Source organism: Pelecanus crispus, chromosome 6, assembly GCF_030463565.1.
Source record: "Pelecanus crispus isolate bPelCri1 chromosome 6, bPelCri1.pri, whole genome shotgun sequence".
In the NCBI taxonomy this organism is placed as follows: domain Eukaryota; kingdom Metazoa; phylum Chordata; class Aves; order Pelecaniformes; family Pelecanidae; genus Pelecanus; species Pelecanus crispus.
In genome coordinates this window covers 46,090,504-46,110,382 of record NC_134648.1, presented here as the reverse complement: position 1 = coordinate 46,110,382, position 19,879 = coordinate 46,090,504, and the positions used below count along the sequence as shown (strand labels likewise).

The 19,879-nt window shown below is 36.6% G+C and overlaps 1 protein-coding gene across 1 annotated transcript in view; it reads left to right on the top strand.

The window, feature by feature from the left end:
- The window catches only part of SLC25A21 (solute carrier family 25 member 21), a 264,171-nt gene that overhangs the window by 142,859 nt on the left and 101,433 nt on the right, over positions 1-19,879 (top strand). Inside the window, exon 2 of the mRNA XM_075712910.1 lies at positions 4,079-4,127. Within this exon, the coding sequence (XP_075569025.1) occupies positions 4,079-4,127 (49 nt within the window). The remainder of the gene's footprint in view (positions 1-4,078; positions 4,128-19,879) is intronic.

Here is a 19,879-nt window from a genome sequence, read left to right as displayed (position 1 = left end):
GTTGATATTCCATTTGTGTACGCTCAGAGGATGTCAATGATGACAGCTGGTTATTTCTTCAACACACAGATTTTGATTATGTCTTGGTTTATGGTTAGTATCCAGTTTTCACAAGGAATGTTTTCCCACCCAGAAGACAACAAATGTTGGACTGACCTAGTAATTGTTCTTTCCTATATTTCCTTTGGGCTCTTGTTCAGCTAGTTGGATCCGAGTTGTTTTAAATATAACTAGGCCATCATAAATCACTCTGGGTTAGTTCGCATGTGACATCACCAAGGAGACCCAATGGGATGATTACAATATGTTTTTGGACAATCTGTCTGTAGCTATGTTAACTGCTTTATCATGACAATAAAGTTTGTAAACAGTAGTCTTTACAGTGTGACAAGTTAAAATATATTGCACCCTGATATAGCTGTTCAGCAAATTAGATTTTCATAGTGCTAATTGAATTTGTCACAAAGCTGATGAACATTAGCTAAAGAAAGAGCAATATATTTTATTTTATTGAGCACATCTCAGAGTGCTTGTAACTTAGTAGGGCCACCACACTTTCTGGGCAGGCTATCAAGTAGGATGTTGTAATGATTTGCATGACTACTATAGTAGATGGAAAAATGTAGCTTGTGTTTGTAGCTGTTCCATTAGTGTCTTGCACAGTGTGCACTCCTTTGGTGCTCTTCAGAGAGCTGTGTCATAATCCCAGCATCTTATGAAGAGTTCTGTCTGCTGAAATCAAGTAACTATACACCGCTTAAAACTTAGCGCGTAATTAAATGATGAGACAAAGGAAAGACTGAGAAAGGCAGATAACCAATAGAATCCTGAAGTTATCAAAACAGAGCTCTTGCCAAGGACCTTGGAATTCATCTGATTCAGTTGCTGGAAAAATGCCTGAATTAAAAATTATACTATGAGGACCAAGAAAATAGAGCCAAATCCTGGCACTGTACAGTTTTCTCCCAAAATGGACATTAATACTGCAAAAACAGAATAGGGTGAACAACCCCTGGCCCCATGCTTGGCCCCCTACTGTAGGGTCTATCTGCCAAAAAAGATGGAATAGAAGATCAAAAACGGAGTGGGGGGGCGTGGGGAGGAGAAGTTGGAAAAGGAGGGTGGTTGGAAAGGAAAAAACTCATAGGCTATGCCCCCTGCCAGCACTGAAACACTCGACTGCAGCTCCACTTGCAAAGCACCTGTTGGCAGCTGTTGGAGTGGTTTATAGGTTTTGGGACAGAATCAGGATAGAAAACTTATAGTCTGTGTTCCCTGATATAACATGTGATTTGGCCTTATTTTAGTAAAATACAAGTCATTCCTGGGCAATAATTATAGCAATAAATATACCTGTTCAGAAATAACAACAGCTTTTGCTTTCTAGAAAAAAATACAACAAATATTAAATTGCATTAGTTTGAATGACTCTCCTTACTACTAATATTAATATTCTTTGGCTGGTACCACCTGTGTTGTCTTCCTTTTATCCAGAACTGAAAAACAGAACAATGTGGCATGGAGTGGAAAGGAAATATGACAAAACAACAGTCATAAATATTAATTTGATGCTGTCATTCAAACACAGTGGCAGGAAGCTAGGTGTAGGGGTTATCTGGCCAGTTTTATGTTTTGCAAGCTTTATATATTAGAGTGGAATGATAGAAAAGTAGGAAAATTGTATATGTTGGATTAGAACTCTCAGCAAGTATTTTATATGAAGAATTCATTTTAAACGTTTTAACATCTTTGCAAACTTTCATGTAAACTGCTGGTCAGATACATTTAGTTGAGAATGTTACCATTACAGTTTATGCCGTCCTTCTGTTACTAACTCCAAAAATGACTTATGTTTGTGTACAAAAAATTTTGCAGTCCTTTGTTGTTATATAACTAGATTATTCTTCCTTAAGAGAAATATATAATGATTATCAATAATATATGTATTTGATATGTAAAGTATATAAAGCAGAAAATAAATGGTTATTTTTAAATATAGGTATTTGTTATAGGCTGAGCCAAAAACTCTGTTGCTTTTATTGGCTAATTCTCCTTTGACTATAATGAGAGTTTTCCCTCTGCTAATGCTTTGGTTCAGTGTAAAAGGCTTACTTAAGTAAGTACTTGTATTACTCAGAAAATTTGGATAAAGTTGAAATAGAAAGTAGATAACGTTTTGGAATTTAATCCTTTCTTATATAAACTTAAAAAAACCTCACAGCGTTCCTGTTCTACTTGAAACACTAGGCTTATTAGTTCTAAAATAATTGAAATGTGAAACTTTAAGCCTTCCTTAGATTTATATTCAGTAATGAAAAAAAGAACTCAAGTTTGTGCCGCTGCAGTGTACGCTAACCAGGCAGAGCCTGGTTCCTGCATGAAGTCCACCAAGAGTCTTTCTCTTTCAAGTCTGCCAAAGAATCAGGCCAAAATGCAAATTCCATTAGTTCAATAGTTTGTGTGTTGAACATTTCAAAATGAGATTTTCACTGTGTGTCAGAGTAATTTCTTTGCCTGGTTTAGAAAGAGAAAGTAGGTGAGTAGCCTAGCATGGAATAAATTGTCTTGGGTATTAGAGACTGTTAGCTTTAGTGACACCTGAGTTTGGCCATATTCTGTGCCATTAAAGTAAGAGGACAGGATCTGGACCTTAAGGTAGTGATATCTGAACAAGGAGACCATCTAGTTGCATATAAACATCTGCTTAATTTCAGTGGGACTGTATGGTACACATAAAGAAAGGAATTTGTAGATATTTCAACTTGAATAAGAATACTTTCCTGAATCAAGATTTTTAGAAGTTTAGCCATGAATCACCAAAAGACACATTCTGTACTACAAAAGGCTTGTGATTATTTTTGCTATAGTAATAAATAGTTGAATTATAGTAAGTATAGTCTTCACAAACTGTTTTTGTATATTGTAGCATCAAATTTATTATTCTGGATAAAAAGAGACTGTGGATGCTTAAGAGGCTTAATAAACCAGGGCACAGAAAGTTCAAAAACATGATAATCTAGTATTTTGGACATACAGATACGTATTTTCTCAGTATTCCAAAATCATTTAAGATTTGTGTAGTTGTTTTTATTATCTCTGCACATTGACAGATCTCAAAAATACACTTTTACTGTGATCCTGATAAATGCATCTTTTTATTGTATGTTTGCTGTTTGGAATGAGGGTGATAGATGAAATGGACAGAGGAATAGGCAAGCCTAGAAAATTTAAGCAAATACGGAGAAGCTCTGAACATTCTCCCCAGGCAACATATGCCAGGGAGCATCAGCAAAATGTGGGTGGTAAACTGGACTTTTCATTAGGTGTCAGGTGGGTGGAAAAAAGTAACAGAACCAACTATGAAGCTGGTGGTGGCAGGTGTGTTGGGGATCTTCCAGATCTCTTCTTTCTCGGCATTCTTTCCTTGGTATTCACACCCTCCACTCTTGGACGTGGAAAGTCCCCAGCATGAATTTAAGTGCTCATGATGAGCAGTGGAGCAGGAACAGGAAAAGCCAGGACTACACATCAGCATCAGCACAGAGCAGGACAGGATGAAGAACCAGTAAGGCTGCAGCTCAGATAGCCAGCTCAGGAATCAGCTGTCATTTTAACATCAAATTTGTCTGAGCCGCCGGCGCTGTCTTGCATAATAGCAGTGTCTTTAGGGATTAGCCTTATATGACAAAGAAGCCAGTGCCAACCTGAAGTCCCTTCCTTCACTACTCTCAGCAAGGCAAGACTTAATGTATTTATTTATGATGCCAGTCAAATGTTCCTGCTGTTCTTACGTCAGAAAACTGAGTGAAAACTATGATTAAATCGGTCACATAGCTTAAGTCCTCGCTTTCCCCACTATAATGAAAAACTGGCACCGTTTACTGTCTAAAATCCCTGATGGTTCCAATATACTACAGAAGAGTATGTTTAACATACAAACTATGGAAGTACTGTATCATCAATGATATATTTAGGTTTTTACTTTACTTTTCAAACTTAAAAAACTATTGGAGTCAATGAAAATTGAACTACTATTTGTACAAATGTTTATTAGGCCTTTTTTATTATTATTTTATAGGTCTTGTAGAAATTTGCCTGATGCATCCCCTTGATGTAGTGAAAACAAGGTAAGATTCTGCTTGAACAGGTTTTGTTGACACTGGAAGATATCCAAGTTAGGATCTGTCAAAAAATAAAATGCTAGAACTTTTCCAGGTAAGATAACTTGTGCCTTTAATGGCATTTATATTTACTTACCTGTATCTGCAGCATTTGACAGATGGAATTTGAATAGCATGACATATTTCTGATTAGAGGTCATCTAAAGGTGTTAAATCTGTTGTATGACATGTATTTTTAATGTTGTAACAAAATCCTATAACATGAAGAGGGCTATAGTTAACTTTGCTTACTATATGTATCATCTGCAGTAATGCTTTTGTATGTAATTGGGAAATACCATATTGCCTCCAAAATAATTTTCACAGATTTTTGAGACCTGATAAAAATAATAAAATAAGGTGTTCCATATTCCCTCTGTAAGCTAAGTAACTTCATGCTTTTATCTTTTTTTATCTTTTTATCTGTCCCTATTTTCTTTTCTGAATAATTGTGCTTATGTGAGTATATGTGATTAAATGACCTGGAAAATGAGGGTTTTTTTTAATGTTGATTATTGAGATGGAAAAAGAATAGTTGTGTTTCTAGTTTCTTGAATACCTTTTTGCTTTTCTATGCTTTTTAGTTTTCATATCAATTCCTAAGTGGGTGTCACCATACTTGGAAACCAACCAGAATGCAGAAGCGTGCAATAAGGAGGAGAAAACTTTTCATGCCATGTGTGTTACATGCAATGCCAATAATTACCATATATGGCTCCTGGAGCTCCATCTAGGTCTCAGTCATGTAGGCAGAAAGCTTCACTGGCAGATTAATCAGCCCCAAACAAATGATAAGGATAGCTGTGGTCTCTGGAATATGCTTGAAGCAGTCAATTATGACTTAAGATTCTAGTTCCAGTTAGCCAACATTTGAGCTTGTTACGGACGTATTTTTGGCTTCTGCTTAAATCATGTGCTGGGGTTTGCCTAAGACCTTGAGATACACTTTACTGCAGCTTGCATTTTGCAGGAGGCCATCTGTCTGTGATGACGGCCCAACACCAGAGGACAGTGATGCAAGCTCCATCCACATTAACTGCTGCTGAGGTGCTGTAGGTACTCCTGGGGGCTTGGAGTTTGCTCAGGCAATTCTTCTGTATGCCTTCATAATACGGAATATGTTGATTCATTCAGACAATACACCTAGTAGTTTCAAGGGTCCTCTCTGCCCCTTCAAGCACCACTGAGACCTTGCTATTAAAACAAGATTTACATAAAAAGATTGAAATTAAAGACTCAGAAACCACAGGGTACAAGCCAAACAAATATAAGACCAAATTTAAAAGAAAAAAAAATCTGTCTTGCCCTGCTGTCATGTGGTCCTCATGGGATGTGCTTTAGTGACTTCATTTTGGCAGGTTGTGCTATAACTCACCTATAGCTCTCAAGCTTTTGGTTTTACCTCTTCCTGTTTTCCTCTTTGTACTAAACCAGGAGTCATGTTCTTCTGTAGTATAAATGCAGCATCAGTGATTTACTTCTCATGTCTTTGGTGCCTTTTGAGGTTGTCAGCCTACACATCCTCGTGCCTCCAGTCTTTGTTGAAAGAACTTAATACATATCCTTAAAATCACTCATGATTTAGGGCATGCCATATATCATAAAAAGCATTAATTGCACATCTGTTCTGATAAACTGGCAATCAACAGATGTACTTGCAGCTTTCTGATGGAAACCATGCATACAGTGGACTCTCAGAATACAAGGACAGACTTCCCCATTTCTATTCCAGATTTTACTGTTTTGTCATACTTTTAGTAGTGAAAATGCTAATCAGATCTGAAATCCAGAAATAGAAAGCATTAAAGAGTGTACGGGGATGTTTGTGAAGCTGTATCAACATTAAAAAGAAACATAATAAAAATTAGGAACCCTTTAAATGTGAAATCTGAGTCCATAAACAGTAGAAGAAAGCAGGAAAAAATGAAGGAACAGTAGGTGTGTGGGAGAAATCAGATTGTGGATCATGGTGAAACCAAGGGGCTGAATCACTTAAAAAAGCCATTAAGCAAATTTCTTCATTTGAAGAAACTTCAAGTGAAGTTGAGTTAACTCTTCCATTGAGTTAGCTGCAACTCTTTGCAGAAGTGGGCAACACCCAAATGACAGTTTTTCTGACAGTGTTTTGTTGATGCAGATGTAGTCAGTGATATTACACAGATTTTGCAGTAACTTTCCTGCTGATCTTAGCAGATGTTAGTACTTGAAAATACTTACATTTTGAAAGCCAATGACAAAACCAAGAATAGAATATCCTTTGATCTCATCCATCATTCCATTCTATGTTCCTAACATCATGCCACTTCCTTTCATTTTGTAATGGTCCAAATTTACTGTAGCAGATTAATTCTTTGATGGCCTTGGAGAAGTTCAAATGAAACATTGTTTTTAATTCTGAACTTTGGATTTAGAATGTTTTCTAATACATTTTCATTTACTTTATTCCTTTGTTGCAGTGCCTCCAAGTACTGCAGTGCACTTACTCTTTTCCAACGTGGTATTAATAATCTGTCATTTCCTAATCACTTCCAGCTATTACAGTTTTGGTGGTTTGTTGGGGTTTTTTTTCCTTATGGTTAGGTGAAAGGATGTATAAAAGCACCATTTGTTGCTTAATTTTATGGTGTTTTGAGTTTCCTGCCTTTTTTCTATAAAGTGTTTGTTTGGTAGAAAGAGTCCCGTGGCCTTTTCAAATTAGCGGAATCTTATTTGATCTAAGTTAGCATTGTGAAGAAGTTTAGGGAGGATGCCAAAAGCTCACATCTAGTGGACAGGTGGCTTAGCATCTTTGCTTCGTTGATTTTTTTTGTGTGTGTGTGTTTTTAATAAAAAATTGGAGAAAAGAAAGTTGCAGTCAGAGATTACTTTGAAACCCTGGAAAATGGTTTGGCTCTTTTGTGACAACATTTTGCAATATCTTTTCTGTGTTTAGTAATTTTCTATTATTCTACAGTAACAACGCTAGACTTGTTTATCTCCTCACATCAAGGGAGGAACAATATATATAAATACATGTTTATGAATTATAGACAAGCCAAATGCTTAATGCAATGTTTTTTGCCAAAAGTACATTTGACAGGGTTTTTTTGTTGTTATCTATTAGAACACCAAAGACCATTACTTTAAGAAATTCATATGAGCAAGCTAGCTAGATGGAGATAACTATGATCCACTGTTTTAGCTCTGAATCCCACTTACTCTTTGAAATAAAGCTCTTTTCTCAATTACAAGATATATTGGTATAGTTTCTGATGAGAGACTGTTAAAAAAATGGTGCTAAACTTTTAATGCCTCAGTATAACAAGACACTCTGTTAGCTTTTTATTTATCAGTTACCCTTATGACAAATTTAGCCATCTGTAGATTAAATAAAGTACTGAATCTCTGTTCTTGTCCTCCTAAATACAAATTTTATAGAATTTGATAAAGGTTTCTCTGTGTGCCTATGTATGAGCAGGGAGAGCAGTAGCAAGTGAGAGTTTTTTGGTACAGAAACAGTCAAGACATAGAAGGTCTGCTTTTTAATTAAGAAACCTAGATGATCTTTCTTTGCTGGAAAAGAGGAGAAAAGTGTCTTAGTCTAGATAAAGAATTTTTTTTTCTTATTTTGGTCCCTTTTTTGGATCTGAAGTGTAATGCAGGCTGTAATGTCATTTTCATCCATCAGACTTTTACCAAATGATGACAAAAGGGTATGCTAGATCATGATATGCAGGACGAGACATTGTCATATATATTACTTCAAAATTAAAAAGTGAAGTGTTTTTCCAGCTAGAGTTTGTCCTTTGTGTCCTTGTGGCATATGTTCTGGCTTAAGCAAATGTACAAAATTTAGAACTTAATAACCTTTTATTGTTGGAAAATTAATACTTGTGCAACAGCTCACAGGTGTAGTTGGTGAGTGAAAGGGAGAGATTACAGGGAGTTGTCTGAAGTCAAGGTAAAGCTAATGTTGTTTGAGGGATCAGTCAAGCAAGCCTGACTGATAACTGGAGGATCTTACTGTGGTCTGTCTGATGGCTCCAGGTTACGTTCTGATGTGGTCCTATAGCCTTGAACAGCTTGAAGTTTCAGAAAAAAAAACCTGCTCATTTTTTTAATTTCTCTACTACTGGATTGCTGGCATAAAACTGACATTTTCAGGAGCTTGATAACCTCCAAACTACATGTGCTAACATGTAATTTTCCTTGCTATTACATTTTAACACCTCAAAAACTGCACACAACCAGGAGTGATATTGCAAAATTAGATCTATGACTAGAAATAAAATTTTGGCTAGTATTTCCTCAGGTTTATAAGTTGATTACCTTTACATGTGCATTCTCTTTTTCATTTATCACCAATATTTATGCAGCTGAATTATAGTGACTCCACTGTTCTTGAAAACAAATTTCAAAGTTGCCTGTGCGAGTATTCATATAAACTGAAACGTATATTGAAGTAGAAATAGTCATTTTGGGTGTGACTTGGTATTGTGTGGTTAGGAAATGGAAACCATACTTTGTAACTTTTTTTAACAGTTGTCTACATGACAGAATTTAGTAGAAAACACATATGAAGAAATGTATGATTATGTGCTTTCAAATAATAGAGAAAAAATAAGAAGACGTCACCAAAAACTTTCAAATACGTAACACATCTGAAAAGATTTGTGTCTGAAAGTCCTGTGAAGAGGAAAAATGTTATGTGGATTAGATGAATCATTTACTTTTCTCTTTCATTTTTGCAGTAATTTGACATTACTATGTGTTCTGAGACAAATATTTGAAAGAAAGATGGTTTCTCTCATGTCAGACATACAAAAATTGTGCTCCAGATCTGTGTTGTCTTCAGTGGAGATAAATTAGTTCAAACCACTTGAGGATTAAGGTTTTTTTACTTCCAGACAATGTATATGAAGAGTAGTAAATGTTATCATTAGCCAACTACCATCTAAAGGACTTGGAGAAAGTTTAGTTTATTATTTTATCAGGAGAATCATCAAGGTAGCTTGTGTCCTAACAAATTAAACATATATTCAACAGGCAGTGTTTTAATACTTCTCTGGATAATTCAAATAATCACAGTTCTAGATGATTTGAAATGTTTTTGCTCTTTATTTAAGCAATCCCTTCTATTTTCAGACATAGTTGTATCTTCATAACACAGCCTCACATTGGGATGGGTGTGCAGTTTGTCAAGCAATGCCTAAGAGAGACCCAGGAGGCTTTCTTTCAAAAGCATTTACTTCAATTTATCAGGAGAATAAGTTAAGAAGTATAGCTTGTTTTCCTGATCAATCTATTCAACCTCCCTGTTTGGTTTTGGGTTTTTTTTTTTCTGAAAGCTGTTTCTCACCTTTGGCAGAATCTGGGGAAGATGCAGTCCATGTTGCTTCTACTTTAAAACTTTAAACAGTTCAGCGTTAGATCAGAATCTTCATGTGAACTGACTTTCCATCTTACATGTGATCCAGAATATCAGCATTAAAAAAATGGGGCCAATAATTCACACTAGAAACTTTGGAGAAAGTTTTCATCTAGTCATGATAGAGATTTTATGGTTTGCCACTCTTTCTGCAAAAATCTAGACCAACATCATGGATCTAAAGCCCCAAATTTAGAAAATAATTTGGGATCTAAGTCCAGATGTGGACTCTGCATTACAGACCCATTTCTAGTTAGCAACTGTTCTGCTGATTTGTGTGCGTGTTTATCCATTTTGTTCCTTTGTTCCAATTCTGTCATTTTGGTCTTATTAAAAAGGTTCAGCTTACTACATGTGTTTCCGATCTCATTCCATCTGTTGTTTTGCAAGAGCTACTTCCTTTATAGCATTAATTCCTCTTTGATTTCTGGTCTTTTTTGTCTGAGCGAGCAGTAGTGGAGCCTGTTTCTGAAAAACATTGGTTGAAGGATGAGTTTGTTGTCCTCATACAATGTTACCATTTCCAAATGACCATAGCTCACTTGGTTTGCATCAGGCCATGTTAAGTTCATATTGCTTAATGCAAACTGCTCTAGTTAGATTCCCAACAGTTTTAAGCAGAAAATAGTCTTCCTATCCTGGGAAAATTATCAGGATACCAAACAATTCTGTATTGGAATGAACAGTTGAACTCGCAGAAGACTGTTAGAAAAACAGTGAGTTTTGGCCAATGAAACTCTTCATTTAATTAATTTTGAATTTTGGAAGTTTTCACTTCCATTTATTTTTTTCTTTTCAACTACTTCTAAGTAGTTTTGAACTTCAAAAACAGAAGTTTTGGGTTGGAAATGTAGAGAACAACATCCATTGTCATTTAAAAGAAGTGTATAAAAATGTATTGAAACAGATCATTTCCTGAGAAATGGGGTTTTTTTTCCATTTTGAGGGAAAAAAAAATAGTAAAAATAATCCCTGACCAACTCAAGTTAATGTCCTTATTTCAACCAAATGTCAAGGCTTTTCTCTGGCATTAGTTTTACTTGATTTATCAGTGGCCTTTGGCACAATTGTTCATAGGGTTTGTGTGCATATTGTAGCTTATACTCTGGGTTTGGTATTTGAATTTCAGCATTGAAATACTTTGAATATTTCCTTACAGATCCAAGTTTCGTATAATAAGAACTTATCTCAAGATTACAATTATTTGGATGTGGATGTGACCGAGGGCTCTGTAATTTGCCCTTTGTTTTCCTTCTATGTACAATCTGTTAGGAATTAATAAGGGCACACAGGCTAATAATTCCTGCTAGATATACTATTCCAATTTAAATCCTTCCCTGAATTAAAGAACAATATTGATGTGTACTGTTAAACATATGCTCTGATTTGCAGTGCTGGTCAAAGTGATTTCTGTTCCTATGTGATTTTTTTTTTTTGTATCATAGGCATACCATATGTATATTTTATAAAAAGTGTCAAGATCCTTTGGGATAAAAGGAACTGTATAAATGCAGCTTCATCATCTCCTCATGTGATGCTGTGTTATTTGTGATCAAACAGCAGAACTGCTTAATAATATCCCTATTTCAAATCAACGTAGATTTTTGTAAAAACTATAACATATATTGTTTCTTGATTTTAGAATAATTCTATCCCTTCTTTGATAGAAACTGAATTTCTGCATCATCAAATCAGACTGCCAGAGATCTCTTTTCTCAAGCTGTTTCTTGATTTCAATTAAACATTCTGCAATTTACTCTGTTTTTTTAATGAATAGTAGGTGCTTTTTTAAACAACTGAAATACTATAAAATAATAATTTCCATTTGACAGCATGGCATGATGATACTATGTTTTGGGTTACATGTCGTCTGTGCTGTTTTCACTGGCCATACCAAAACTACACTCAGTTTCTTGAGTCACTCGTGAGCTGTAACCAACCTGGAATTTCTAACACCCACCAAATAAGCCATGTCCACCTTCAGTGTGTTCAAGATAGAACAATAATCTCTATTTCCCTTTTAAAGAATCCTTTCCTTGTTTCTGAGGTTGTTAGGTGAATAAAACAAAATAAATGAAAACTCCAGATGCCTAATTAGCTTTCTACATGCTACAGGGGTGCAGCTGTCCAGTCCCTTAAACTAGAAGGAAGAGGAATGGCTCTATGTGCAGGAAGCAAGTGTTGAGACCATCATAGGAGAGTTGAGGAGAGAGACAGTAGTGGATGAGGGGATGAGCTTTTCAGGAGAGGAAGCAAATGAACAGTCTCCCACAGAGAGCAAAAGAGAAAGAATGCCTGAGCATGAACCCGGTCTCATGAGAGGGAATGTGTGATGGTTTTCTTGCACATTTTCTTCTCAATCCAGTAGATGCAGAAGGTGTGGTTTGGATTTCTGGAAGGAAGCTGGATCAAAGCTGACTTGGAGTGGCCTCTTCAAAATGTAGTATATAATTTTGTTTGAGATTTTTGGTTTGGTGTGTCTTTGCATGTGTCATTTACATGCCCCAAGCACAGCTCTGTCTAGTAGAACCCTTACAGATGATTCCTTGTGCAGTTGATCTTCTTGAATATTATCTGTCCTACTAGTGACAATCCTTTTGACTATGGACATTTGCAAAATGTTCTCTTAACAATTTTATGCTTGTTATTTTGCTTTTCCTCCAGTTGGACAATGAGCTAAAATACTTAATTTCAAGTCCCTTTAATTTACATTCTGCTTTCATTCTAATGCCATAGCAAAATATTCTTTCTGTGTTTGGATTTCCAGTACTTGCAAAGTCCACGTAAACATTTCCTGGCAACTACATGGGCAGAATTTGTAATATGAGAAGAGCCTGAGGGTTTCCCTTCTAGAATCTGCATAAATGTACTCAGACATATTTGGTTGTACTGGTACAGCATTTTCCTTGGTAGAGAAAGTGAAGTTTCTGCATGTTTAAGTTCTCTAGCACTGGAAAAACATGCAGTTGGTTAGCTGTGTCCTCATGATGCAGTTGTGGACTGCATTTTTTTATTTCATGGGCTGCACATTCTGTACTCGCATTTTAAATCCAGGAAAGCTCTGAATTTTTTTCCTTCCTTTTGTTCTTATCTTAAATTTATGAAAATATTTCCTTTCATAATATGAGGCTACAAATAACCCTCTTCTAGACAGAATAGGCAAATGTGACAAAAGAACTCCAAGACTGTAATTATGGGGAAGAACCGTGCATGGATTACAGATATGACAGAATAATTCTTTGTTCGTTGCACTGTCTGATGGGGAAAGGACGAAAAGGGAGAGAACCTAGGACTCAATGCCCTCTAAAATAAGCTCACTGTACTGTTGGCTGCTTCTTTAGTTAGAACCTACCAAAGAAATAAGAGACAGTGTAGAACCACTTGGATTCTCTTCGTAGTATCTCAAGATTTCTACAGATAATCAGGATGTTTACATGAGTCAGAAACCATGACCAAATCTTCATGACAAAAATGAAATTCAGTTTGAAAGATTTTGGATATGTGGGTCAACTGACAGATATGGAAAAATATAGCCATATTTGTACAGAAAATACCCTGTAGCATTATAGTGTGTGTTATGGTTTGTATTAAACACAATAGATGTGTTTAATTATTTTATTTGTATAGATTCCCACAGCCTCAGGATATGCCATTGTATTGCTGTCAAAAAAACAAAAAAAAAAAAGAAAAAAAGACTTACTGTAACTTATGGTAATGTACCTTTTTTGAGTTATGTAAATTGCCTCAGTACCCCTTATCCTTTAATAGTGAGAAAGAAATAATGTTTGGTGTCTTAGTGCTCAATGTAATGTGGACTATCCTGTACATCATTTATGAATCTGATTTATTTGGCTTGGACATGGGAGATCTATTTGCCTATTCATCTGCTAGTTTATGGCAATGAGGAATGTACCAGAACTGCTAGCATTTTATCCAGGGCTGTACTAGAGGCAGTTTAGACCACTTCAGTAGAACCAGCGCTTAAAATCATAGCCAGTTCCTAAATGAGGTGTCACAGCCTGCGTCCATCATATCCTGCCTCCTGCCACTGCTGTACCAGGACTCAGAAATCCCCATCGCAGTGCTGAGTCCAGCAGCCTTTCTACTCTGCTCCTCTCTGCTCCTCAATCCCTGCCTCTGTTAGCTGCTTGGCCGCAAACCACAGCTTTTGTCCAGCCTATTTTAAAGTGTGCCAGGTGACAAGCTCCCTCTAATCCCTTGGGAAGCTCCTGCATAGCCTAGTGCTTCTCACAGCCAAGAACTATTTTCTAATGTTCCAATACTTTCATTATGCAGTTTCATCCCTAACAACTACCTACACCCCCTTAACTGTACATTGTTCCCCTTTCCCTTTCTTTATTCCCTTTAGACACAGTAGATACATGGCATGCTCCCATTTTCTTTTTCCCAAGGTTAAATTAGTGTGAGATAATCAAAGAAGCTCTTTAAATAATCTTTTCTCTGTATCAACCCTGTATTTAAAATATAATGAGTCAAGTGAAACCATGAGGGATAGAGTGGAATGACAGTAAGAGCAGGAAGCAGAAAGTGGAGGGCTAGGAGGTGAGAAAATACATGAGATTCTATTTACAAGAAAAATACATGCTGAAAATAAGTATTTAAGATGGGAATTAGGGAGTGGAAATGAACAGATGTTAGCACAATTACAAAAGTAGTCTGGAGACAAAGAAATGGGATAGTTTTAAAAATGTATGCATTTTAAAGTAATATTTTAAATAAGGATTGAGCAGCTGGGAAAGGTTACATAGGCTACGAGTTGGAGACATCTATGGTGTACATAAGATTTTTTTAAAACAATCTAACAAAGCAGCTGGGTGAGTTATTAACAGATGTTAATGATTTGTCAGTGGTATAAAACATTAAGATCACATTCGGGGGTAGACCGTGGTCATGCCTGATTTCTCCATGGACAAAAATTTTGCATTAGACTACTGTCATGCCTGATTTCTAACCATGGATGGAACATGCCTGAATTAAAACAAGCAAGGAACCACTTTGTTTAAAAAAAAAAAAAAAAAAAAAAGAAAAACACTGTTTACTTTTATTAGTATTTGGTCATGTAAAATGAGTGGGAGATAGTTTAAGTATGGAAAATCACTATTTAGCATCTTCATTTACAAGAAAGAGAAAAGAAATTTTCTACCTCTTTACACTTCTTTTTTTATTACTTGTATTTAAGCTAGCTTTTAGAAGCTATGGATACAAGAGAATAAAGCTGTGTATGTTGGAAGCACACTGTAACTGTAGCAATGCCAATAATTCTCTCAGAGAAGTTGGCCATTAATACTGTATTTAAGTATGTCCCTAAAATAACTGCACTAGGCCAGTAAGTGCCAAGTAAATCTATAAATAAATAAAAAGAGAGATAATATCTTTATGAACTATGCTTTTTGTATGTTTTTCTGAGCAGATGCATCAGTGTGTATTCTAGGTCTAGAGGGAGTTTTGAGAAACAAGAGTCTTCATGTTGAGTAGGATGCAAGTAAAATACCACCTCCGAAATAATCTTGGCACAATAGAGCTGTCTTTTGAATTTATTTCTCAAGAGAGTAAAAAAAAACCCAAAACAAACAAAAAAAACCCAAAACCTAAGGAAATATTTGCAAGTTTTTAGCTGTTGCAATGTTGTAGTAAGCTGATGACTCCCTGGTGAGAAGGCAGCAGGTTAGGCTGTGCTTTTACAGCCCAAGTTGAGCCAGGGGCAGAGCTCAGTGGCACCAGCTGAAGAGCACACAGGAGGGATTGTGCGTCAGAGGTCCTGTGACCTTCCTGATTTTCCCTTATCGCAGTGATGGATTGTTGATCCATAGCAGTACTAACTTCTCATAACTACAGAAGTACTGCCATCCCTTATACCTTTTTATCCATTTCCCTAAATCTGGAGCAGGGGCAAAACAGTACCTGAGTATCCCCTGTGTACTGGCTGCCATAGACGTGTCTGCAGTGGAGTGGTTAGAAAGTGCTGCAAGTGCCCATACATACATGATGTAGTTCAGGGTCTGTAACAGAGAGGACAGAGATATATTTTTCAGTGCTACCTGTGATATTATCCATCTAGCATCTGCCCAGATGTAGCAACTTAGATCAAGATGGTTTCTCCCAGGAGGTACATTGGATACTTCTTTCTTTAGCGTGTGGTGAGCTGAATCAACTCAATGCAAGAATCAGACAAGTGTCACAGTTCAAGGGAGGAAGGAGGACAAAACAAATGTGAATTGGGTTGGGAAAAGTGCCTGTAGACAGCATCAGGTCTTTAGATTATTCTGCTGTCTCCTGATACTTTTCCCTGCGTGAGTCAGCTACAAACTGGAAGGATCAAATTAAATAGTTCTGAGATTGCTAAACTGGAATACAAATTAGGAAAGGAAAAGCAAAAAGGAAAAAACTTTTTTTACTTTTTTTGTATCTTAGAAAGAAGTGAAGAAGGCATATTTCATTTGAAAATATGGTTCCACAACATTTTAAGCTCAATCCTTTTGGAATTACATTTGCTCCCTTGACACTTACACTGCCATACAGTGGCAGTTCAGGGGGCTGGCACAGTGAAAAACTGATCAATTAATCATTTTCTGGTTGGGTTTCTTTTTGACCAACTTGGTTTCCTGAATTGATTGCTCACGCAGTTGTGTAACAGGCAATACCAGGGCAAAGAAGGGAGCAACCCAGACAAGTCGTCAGTGGCAACCACCAAACTGTATGCTAAAGGTATGCATGAAAGGAATGTGTGTATACACTGTCATTAGAGTGGAGTATGTTGTTACATTTAATCTGGTGGAAGAGTGGTCTGACACTAAAAGAGTTAGTCCTGCTCCTGGTTTCTTGCCACCCAACTTCCTTCTCTAGTGTATGTAGTATGGTCCCACCATTTCCCTTACATCAGACCTAGCAATTGCAAAACTGCAGGGAAAATTGATTCAGCTTGATGATATATCAGCAAATTAAGCTATTAAAAAGTATTTGTTTTCTAGTGGCTGCATATGGTTAGATCAGCTCTGTTGTAATGCAAAACTGCATCCTAATCAAAGATGTATACATATTTATTTACTATGTCTCTACATTAAATATGAACTTTTATTTGCATGATTGCCATTTTTTCTATCTCGTCTGATAGAACATACTTCATAGTGTTATGTCTTCTTTTAGAATGTGAAGTCTGGTTAGTATGGACAAAAATGTTCCTCTGAAGGCATAAGTTGGGTTCCACCACAGGGGGAATAAAAATAATGCGAGAATATTAGGTAGGTAAAAGACTTTCCTAATTTAGCCTTTGAAAGGTGAATTTTTAAATTAATAGCAATGCATCCTTCTCCTTTTCATAGCTCTTCTTTTTCTTTTTCTTGCCAAATTGTTTTTTATCTGAACAATATGACATATCTAAGAAGTGAAACAGCTTACAATTCCATTGTTATACACATAATGCATTGTAACAGTGTATGGCATATGTCTCAGGAAATTTAGGAGTATACTAAAATTAATTTTCAATTTCATGAGACAGGAAATTCCAATTTTGCAATTCATTGTTGCTAAAAGGACAAGATGCTTACCTCCCTCATGTCGGCAACACTCCTTACACAGGCTGTAGACCTTGTTGTAGTTTCCCATGGGCCTATACAACATACCATCCTAGGAGAAGACTAATTGGTACAGTTTCTGATGAATTTGTTAATTGAATCAGCTTATTAGAAGGGTTGAGTGAGCATCAGAACTATTGCAGTTCTGGAGCAGGACCACACAGTGAAAAAGGAGTAGGAATAGGGGAGAAGAAATTGAGGGTGAAACCTCCCTGTTTTGTTTTAGGTAAACTCTTACATCAGCTCAACTGATCATGGAACAGCTTAAGTCACAGGCATCAAGCCATTTAAATCACGGGTAAATTAATTCCTGTTCTTCAGGGTGCTCATTTATTAGCCCTGGAACACTTAATGCATGTGTCTAAATACTTTGGCAAATTTGAATGAGTAAAGGATTCCTAAAGTTGCCTGTTAATAAAATTGCACAATATTGCAAAAGTTGCTTGCTGTTATTACCATGACAAATGATTGCATATTACAAAAAGCTGTTACTTTTCTGTGAAACATGTAATTAGGGTTGAAATTTTGTATTACAGCTTCAGCAGATACAACAATTCATGGCTACTAAAAGGAGCCTCACACTCCCTTGAGCCAGCCCTGCATTCAGCAGATTCAGCTCTCTAACTTGGCCAAAAACTAATTCAACAAGAAGAAGAAAAACAAAAAAAAAATCAAAGATGTCCAGCAAGGAGTAAGTGTAGTTGGAGAGGGAGGAAGACGGAAGGAAGTAAACTAAGACCTCTCTCTCCAGGCAGTGGTGTGAGTTTTTCAGTCAGTTCTACTGAGCAGCATGAGAAAAATAGAACATTAAGTGTTCTGCCCTAGCTGGGAAGTAAACCTAGATATACAAATCAGTATGGGGTCATATATACAACTTGTTCCCATAGTTAGATGCTCTCACACAGAAGAAAGCAAGGACATACTTAACAGGAAGCTTGAGCTCCAGAATCATGGAACCTGGAAATACAGAGTTTATATACTTATCGTCTTGCCATACATTGGCCTAATGATCCTCTGCTGACCATTGTCAAGGACTAGATATTAGGATGGATGGCCTTCTGATCTTTTGTCTTCTTATGCATAATATTAGGACAAAAATAACTTGAGTCTAGATTCTCCTGAATATATTTAAGACCATGAATTAGGTTTCAGGTATCTCAACAAGGCTGTGGAGCACCCTTCTAGTAGGTGCCATGGAGGTAAAAAGCATCCTAACTATCTTTACAGTAGAGCTCAGTCACTTTCTTGGGTCAGGTGACTTATAAAGGCATATATGACATAGTTGCCTGTGATAACAGGGGCTGAGTTCACTGACTCAGCCAGCCCCTTTCAGTCCACTGTTTGGTTTGCGTGACAAATCATCAGAAAAATAATAAAAGAATGATGAGTGTGTCATGGTCACATGCATTCTAAGTAACATGAAAAGTATCTCATCCATTAGAAAAAACATAATCCCAGAGAAAATCACACCTGTGGAACAAGATTAATAGTACCAGATATCTTCAGCTGGCTCAGCTACAGAAGCTACTATACATGAAACCTTTCCCTGATTAGCCAAACAATATTTGAGATCAATTAGATGCATTAATGATGCCATTTCTACTTACTCACTTTGCAGCCTTTGTAGAAATGTATAGAGCAGAAGTATTTAGAGCTGTTGAAGAGGAAGGGCAAAGTCTTATTCTTGTCTTTTTATGCTATTTTGACAGCTCAAGAGACCTTGAGGGAGATTTTGGCACTGGAAAATTTTCTTAATGGAACAGAAATCTTAGGTGGTAGGTGGTATAGAGGTGGATTAATGACTGCTTCACCTGTTCTTCACTAACTCTTATATGGGAATAGGTAATTCTGGAAAGAAGTCAGTGGTCAGAATGTCTTTTATACTCCAGCTTTTTGTGGCTGCCAGGACAGACCCTTGTGACTAATAGGAATTCAGCATCAATTAGGACAACTCCCAGACTTGTGTTATGTGTGCTGGTGCTACAACAGTTCCACTATTCTTGGCTAGCCCGAGCGCAGTGGAACTACACAAAACAGCTTTGAAAAGCTTGGCCCGCAGTCCTTCCTCCCACTTAGTCACTTTGCTTAAGGATAATGTAAACTTCAATCTTGGGTGACAAATCATAAAAATGGTACAGCACAAGGCCAATTCACAGGTGCTCTTGGAAGACATAATTTGTGCAGTTGCATCAAATTTCAACTGATGTGACTAAATAGCCAGAAGCCTTTGGAAAGAAGTTATTTTGCTATCTGCAGACAAGTTATCGTCTGAACAGACAGCTTTCTTGAAATACTGGCATTTGAAAGCTTCCATGTTTGAAAAATAGACCAGGATTTTTATCCAGAGCATAATGAAACTCAAAATAAAGAGAAATTTGGTCAGCTAAAGTTTTGATGAGTCATATTTCAGAAAGCAGAGACAAATATATTAGAAGAAAACATCTTTTGGAGACACATCAGTCATTAGAATTTTCAATAAACTTTCAGATTTCAATATTACTTCTACTGCTTTGGAAGCCAGTGTGAATCTGCAGAAGTGATACAGATGCTGAATGCTCCTTGTACTTCATATATTCTGAACACTGTGTGAGCAGTCTGTGCAGCAGTCCTGAGAACACCATAAAGGTTTTAATCCCTATTGAACAGAAAAAAGAGAGGAAGAAAACTGAAACAACTTCCCTTAGTAGCAAAGCAAGGGACTAAAATTCTCACAGCCCCAC